A 6,945-nucleotide genomic window follows, 5' to 3' on the forward strand; every position below is an offset into this window, starting at 1 on the left:
ACATTGAACATTCCAGGCAATTGGACAATCCCCTTGTGTGCACTTCGAAGCAGAATAAACTTGTTTAAAAACAAAAATCTGGGAGGAAAAAAATCTAGTTAAAAATTCCTGGGCACTCTTGCAACCGTATGCTGGGAAGAATCTAAAGGTAATATGTAAATCAATACGTACCCCTGCCCCCGCCCCCCGCTCATGCATAAATAGCCTAAACTGAATCCTGCCCATCAGCCTAACCCCTCTTAAATATGCAGCCAGCGACGTCATCACTTTTGTTGCCAATATCCTTGTCCCCTCCCTCGGACTACTTTAGTCCCAGCAGAGGAACTGGGAATCCAGACTGCACTGGGAGATGAGGAGAAGCTGAGGAAGCCCTGGGTACCACAGGCTGAAGCACTGTGCTCCATCCATCCTCTTCAGGTAGAGCAAATTTGATATGCCTGGGATTTCCTTCTTGAAAGATACAAAGAGTGAAAACATCTAGCCTTTAAATCTATACAGTATGCTGGCTTTCTAATTTTTATGCTTAGGCAGCAAACTTCTATTAAATCCATTTGGCTCTAACTATATATAATGTTGAACCTCCCTTGGTTTTGCTTATGATATTATTACTAATCATTATTATAAAGTTTGTAGGCTGCAATCATGAGTAGAAACACACACACACACACACACACACACACTGATTTCAGCAAGGTTAAACTAGGGTGACCATATGAAAAGGAGGACAGGGCTCCTGTATCTTTCACAGTTGTATTGAAAAGGGGATTTCTGCAGGTGTCATTTGTATATATGGAGAACCTGGTGAAATTCCCTCTTCATCACAACAGTTAAAGCTGCAGGTGCTCTGCCCTCTTTTAAAATGGTCACTCTAGTATAGCTCCTACAGCTTTAACTATTGTGATGAAGAGGGAATTTCACCAGGTTCTCCATATATACAAATGATACCTGCTGAAATTCTATTTTCTGTGCAACTGTTAAAGATACAGGAGCCCTGTCCTCCTTTTCATAGGGTCACCCTAGTTAAACCTATTCTTTAATTGTGAGATTCAGGACAAATAAAAGGAAGGACTTCTTCACACAGCACATAGTGAAATTATGGAATTCACTACCACAAGATGTAGTGATGGCCACCAATTTGGATGGCTTTAAAAGGAAGTTGGATAAATTCCTGGAGTAGAAGGCTATCAACGGCTACTAGCCCTGATGGTTGTGTGCTACCTCCAGTATCCGAGGCAGTAAGCCTGTGTGCACCAGTTGCTGGGGGACATGGGTGGGAGGGTGCTGTTGTACCATGTCCTGCTCTGTTGGTCCCTGTCCGATGGCTGGTTGGCCACTGTGTGAACAGTGTACTGGACTACATGGACCTTAATCCAGCATGGCTCTTATGACAATGAAGTGCTTTGCATTAATTGTGTCATCTGTTCTCTTTGTAATATTGTCAGGCAGGTTCCTGTTATCCCCATTTAACATATCAGTAACTGAGACTAAAGAAAAACAAAGTGTTATCGGGGCTACTTATTGAATACAACTGTACTGAGAGATTTGAACTCAAGGCACTTAGAATGAAAGGCAATATAATATTTACAGAACAATATTCATGTTCTGTTGCACAGAGATAGTGGTTAAACCATTAGAATAAGTTGTAACCTACAAGTCCCTAAACCAAACCTCAGTTTAGCTGTGAACCAGCTTGGTAACCTTAGGCAAGCTGCCCTCTCTCAGCCCAAGTCTCCCATCTGCAAAACAGAAAATAATAAAATTGTCTTATAAGGGTGTTTGTAAATATTACTGACAAAATGTGTGCAAACTGTCTTCTGCACTTAAAAATATTTTTAATAGTTTATTATTGTTAAAGTATTTTAGTAATCCTATTCGATTATATTGTTGCATAATGCTATAATAATCCTATTATAGTAACATTGTCATAGGATTATTACTCTCAATCTGCAATCCTGTGCCCACATCATTGGGAAAAAGTGCCAGTCAACTACGTGGAACTTGGGATGAAACTTTATATACATTCACTTGGGAGTGAGTCCCACCGAAATCAGTAGGACTTACTTCTGAATGAATATGTTACTTCCAGTAAAGATGCACAGGATTGGTCATTAGTCTGTTTATCTATGGATTATCTAAAGAGTTTGAAAAAATAATAAAGATATGAAAACCTAGATTGGCAGTGGTGAACTAAACAGAAATATTTGATGATCAGAACATTTTGGAAAAATGCCAGTGCAACCTCTCAGCATCATGGAACTGCAGAAAAAAATGAACTCAATAAGTATGGTCCAAAATGTTATTAGAACAATAGAAAATCTAACAGGCATCTCTTAACAATCAGTGTAAAGACAGCTGGAAGATCTATGATCACGAGTGCAATTTCAAGGGAGAAACAGTTTTGGTGGAGGAAGGGGTGTGCGTGTGTGCGTGTGAAAGACAGAGATTGTAATAAAGATTTTCTTTACCGCAAGGAATATTGCTACTTGCCCTAAATGGTGGCTATCTCTATGATTCTTCTCAAGATACACTTTTAACATTAATTTATGAAGTGGAGAGCTAGAGAGGTGATCATTGAAATAATTGGCATCATATTTCCTAACCTATATGAACTAGGGCATAAAATGTAATGTAGGCCAGTCTAGTTTGATTAAAGCCCTTTGCAGATGCTTGTGTATCAAATGTCCGTGGTTTCATACTTCTAAAAAGCTTGGATCAACCTTTAAGCTTGGAATCCCCTTCCCCAATCATTAAGGAGAGCATCGACACTAAAACGTAATAAAAAGGCAATGTACTGCATCATCCACTATCTTTTCCCTCTAGAATTGAGGTTTTCCACTAGGATTGAAGCTAATTGACAGGTTGCACTTTGTCTCAGCGCATAGATATATATCTGTGTATGCAGAGATGAACCAGCACTTCTCTGGTGTGCAGTGAGAGCCCCTAGCCAGGTTTTTCAGATCTGAACAAGCACATCTGTGCAGGTCCATGATTGTGCTGCTCTTGTGTTAGTGGGAATGATCACTACCACAATCCTAGTTGCCCCCTAGATGTCCAGAGTGCCAAGCCGTTGCAGGAATTTGGTGATTATTGTGTTGCTGCTAGCCCTCGCACAAGGTATTTCACTACCTGAGGCAGGAGAGAAACACGCTGCCATCGCATCACACACACACCCATTGTCCCATGCACTCCTTACCTTTGCCACTGCTGCTGCATCACCCCTATTGAGAGCCACATGGCCAGAAAAAGTGGTTGCAGGGCTGTCATGAGACTTAGGTAAGGTCTCATGACAACCATGCAATGAGGGAAAAAGCAGATGGGTGGGTGCTTAAGAAAGCCCCACCAGTTGCTGCTGCTGCTGCTATTATTATTATTATTATTATTATTATTATTATTATTATTATTATTTATATACCGCCCCATAGCTGAAGCTCTCTGGGCAGTTTACAAAAGTTAAAAACAATGAACATTAAAAACAAATATACAAAATTTAAAACCATAAAAAGCATAAAATGCAAACAAAAACAGACAGTATCCATTTAAAACAACTATTCTGAGGTCATTTAAAAAACTCAGCATATGCTGTTAAATGCCTGGGAGAAGAGAAGAGTCTTGACCTGGCGCGAAAAATTAACAACGATGGCGCCAGGCGAGCCTCGTTGGGAACATCATTCCATAATTGCTGTTCCATAATTGCCAATGCCACAGAGGGAGAATGGCTGCCACGGCTCTCCAAAGCAACCCTTTTGAGTTGGCAGGCCCTCCTGCCTGGGGGCAGAGGTGTGGTGTAATTCATCGCTCCTCCTCTTCCGCCACCTGATGCGGGCGCCTAACTCTGCCTCATGGGTGGGCTGGCCCAGGATGCTGATTGGCAAGAGGCAACAGTCGACTGATTCAACAAGCAGTTAATGCTGCTGCTGAGGTCACCATTCTATTTAAGAGGTCACCTTTTCATTTCATTTAAGAGGTCACCATTTCTGGTCTCATGGACAGCTCCCTCACCTGGGCCTATTTGTTTTGTGGCACAGCCAATGCTTCCAAACAATTGGATCCTTTTCTGGTCTGGTAACATTGGAAATAGAAGAATTATGTGGGATGGGCTGATGGCATGGTTGCTTCTCACACCAACACCTCTGGCCTCCAGGGAGATGTGGTACTGGCATGGGGAGTCATCATATCATATACATGGTCCACTTGAGTGTTATGGTTTACTTTGAAATGTTGCAATGCAACATGAGATCTCACCACACTGTCTACAACAGCTTTTCCCAACCTGGTGTCCTCCAGATGACAACTCCTGTCATTTCTAGCCAGCAAGTTCTACATAGCTGAACTTACTGTGTGGCCATGGAGTTCTTCCAGGTCATATGGCATCTTCTTTCCATCCAGAAATGGGATTCAAGTGGGCCTATGCGGCAGGGTCTTGCTATTTACTGTTTTACTCTGTACAGCACCATGTACATTGATGGTGCTATATAAATAAATTATTAATAATAATAATAATAATAATAATAATAATAATTAATGACAGAAGCATGGGACTTCTCCAAAATGGAACTGAGGCCATAGCTAGACCTAAGGTTTATCCCTGGATCGTCCAGGGGTCAAACCTGTTCATCTAGGTGACACACAGGGGATCCAGTGCTCAGGCAGGGGCGAACCCTGAATGATCCCAGGATAAACCTTAGGTCTAGCTGTGGCCTGAGTTTGGGATCAAAGCTGAACAAGTTTCTTCCAATATTTTGATGAAACAAGGCCATAAACAAAACAAAACTCATACTTCTGAAACAGTTGTAGATGAGCCTGAAAATATATTCAAGGGAGCCACATCTTTGCTTTGCTTTTCAAAGTAACACACATGCAAATATTAGAATCTGAAGCATTTTTTTTTACAAAGTGCAGTTTTCAGTGCTACACACCTTTCCAAAATCATAACATTAAAGTTCTATTTCATTTTTGTAAAAAATTTTTTTAAAAGAAAATTAATAGCAAATCCAAATGGAATTCTCAGGATTGTTTGTCATAAGGGATTGCTGCCATGGGTGTGGGTGGGTGTTTTGACGCTAAAAACAGGCCAGTTGCAGAGAAGAAACCAAAGAAGGTGCTAAGCTGTTAGAGACACCCTCTGCCTTCAAAAAAAAAATCCCCTGCCTGCACTAAAGGTTATCAATAGAAATAACATTTACTTATTCTAATGGTATAAATAGTGCAGGATTAGGCTTCCGATCTCCACATGTCTAGTATTGTTGGGGTTTTTCTTGTTCTTTAGGAGAGGACAAGGTTGATCACAAGGACAGCCTGAAACAAGAGCTCCTCGCCTCTGCGCTTCCCCTGATTGTGCCTGGCCATGGATAGATCCACGCAAGAGCTCTTCCTCAACTTCATGATCGTACTGATCACCGTCATGTTAATGTGGCTTCTGGTGAAGTCATACCAAGACTGAAATACTCTCTCAATCCTTGGCGTCTCTGAAGGATCTGTGTTTGAAGAAGGATGTGAATTCTACTTCACCAGAACACATCTCTGTGTGCACCGTGCCTATGTGTAGAAAAAATTGTAATGAATTCTTTTTTTTTTTTTTTTACTGTAAAATACCTCTTGGCTATATTAATCTAAATGTTCAGATGGATTTTGGATGATGTACATAATTTATCTACAAAGAATAGCATATCTTCCTTTCCCCCGAGCCCCCATAATGAATGCATATACCTTATCTGGAACTATGGTGGTGACTACAAACATCAAAATTCATTTATCCTCCAAGCCTGTATGTTTCCTACCCACTCTTGTACAGCTTTCATTGTTTCAGGTTTGCTTAAGAAGAGCAATTTAGCTGAAATGTGGAAACTCTTTCTTCATCCATCATTGTTGTCAATTGAATAAATAACAAAGTACTTGTTTTCTTTCATTCTTTTCTGGTTATTATCACTGTAAGCAAAGCTTATAGCAGAGATGGGGAACGTGTGGCCTCCAGATGCTGTTGGACTACTACTCCCATCATCCTTAACCATTGGTTATGCTGGCTAGGGCTGATGGGAGTTGCAGTCCATCAACATCTTATAAGAACAGTGAGCTCATTTGATAAATACGTCTATCCATTTAAGTTAGAGGATTGCTTGGAAGCCATCAGCAGAGCTACCAACACAGAAATAAAAGTTTTGCAGGTCTGAACTACAGCTTAAGCTACAATTATTTGTAGGATAGGGTTAATGATTCCTCTTTATATTTTTATTTAATTATTTATTTCATTTGTTACATTTATATCCCACCTTTTTCCCCCTAAGGTGGTGTACATAATCCTCCTCCTCTCCATTTTATCCTCATGAAAGTCAAACAATCTGTCACTGTGGAAAGAGGAAGTGGTAGGGGCAGGAGAAGTGTGGGGGGCCATCTGAGGAATCCCAGGGTGGGGATGGATTGGGACCCGAGGAGGACCATATTTGGCCTCTGGGCTTGAGGTTCCACATCTGGGGAATCCCGGGGAGGGGCGGATTGGGACCCGAGGAGAACCATATTCGGCCTCTGGGGTTGAGGTTCCCCACATCTCCCTTAGAGCAAGGCATTGAGGTGTGGATAGGGAAGGCAGAAAAGACACGGAGGAGCAGCACATGAAAGAGGTGGGAGGGGGGGAGAGGGCGGCAGCGCACCTTCCTGCCTCAAGGAGTGGGATGTCTTATGGCGGTCTGGACTTCCTGCATGCAAAGCATGTCCACTGCCATTGAGCTTGTAGTCCAAAAAAATATAGACGCTACCTCTTGGTGAATAATCAACAATAGGTCCTGAAAAGCCAGTAAACTTCAGGTCTGGCCTGGCTGTTGAATTGCCTTCCAAACCTGACCTATGATGACTCTGGCTTGAGATATTTTGCTGCCTGAAGCCAGAAATGGCATTCTCTGCCCTCCGTCAAGATACATAATACCCAAGGCTGAAAATCCCACAAGCACCTCT

At 41.7% G+C, this 6,945-nt stretch overlaps 1 protein-coding gene across 1 annotated transcript; it reads left to right on the forward strand.

The window, feature by feature from the left end:
- Positions 1–246: 246 nt before the first annotated feature.
- SLN (sarcolipin) lies at positions 247–5,905 on the forward strand. Its single transcript, XM_063127829.1, has 2 exons — positions 247–417; positions 5,267–5,905. The coding sequence occupies exon 2, from the start codon at positions 5,345–5,347 to the stop codon at positions 5,438–5,440; it is 96 nt and encodes a 31-aa protein (XP_062983899.1). The 5' UTR covers positions 247–417; positions 5,267–5,344; the 3' UTR covers positions 5,441–5,905.
- Positions 5,906–6,945: the final 1,040 nt, after the last annotated feature.

Source organism: Elgaria multicarinata, chromosome 5 (genome assembly GCF_023053635.1).
Source record: "Elgaria multicarinata webbii isolate HBS135686 ecotype San Diego chromosome 5, rElgMul1.1.pri, whole genome shotgun sequence".
NCBI classification, from domain to species: domain Eukaryota; kingdom Metazoa; phylum Chordata; class Lepidosauria; order Squamata; family Anguidae; genus Elgaria; species Elgaria multicarinata.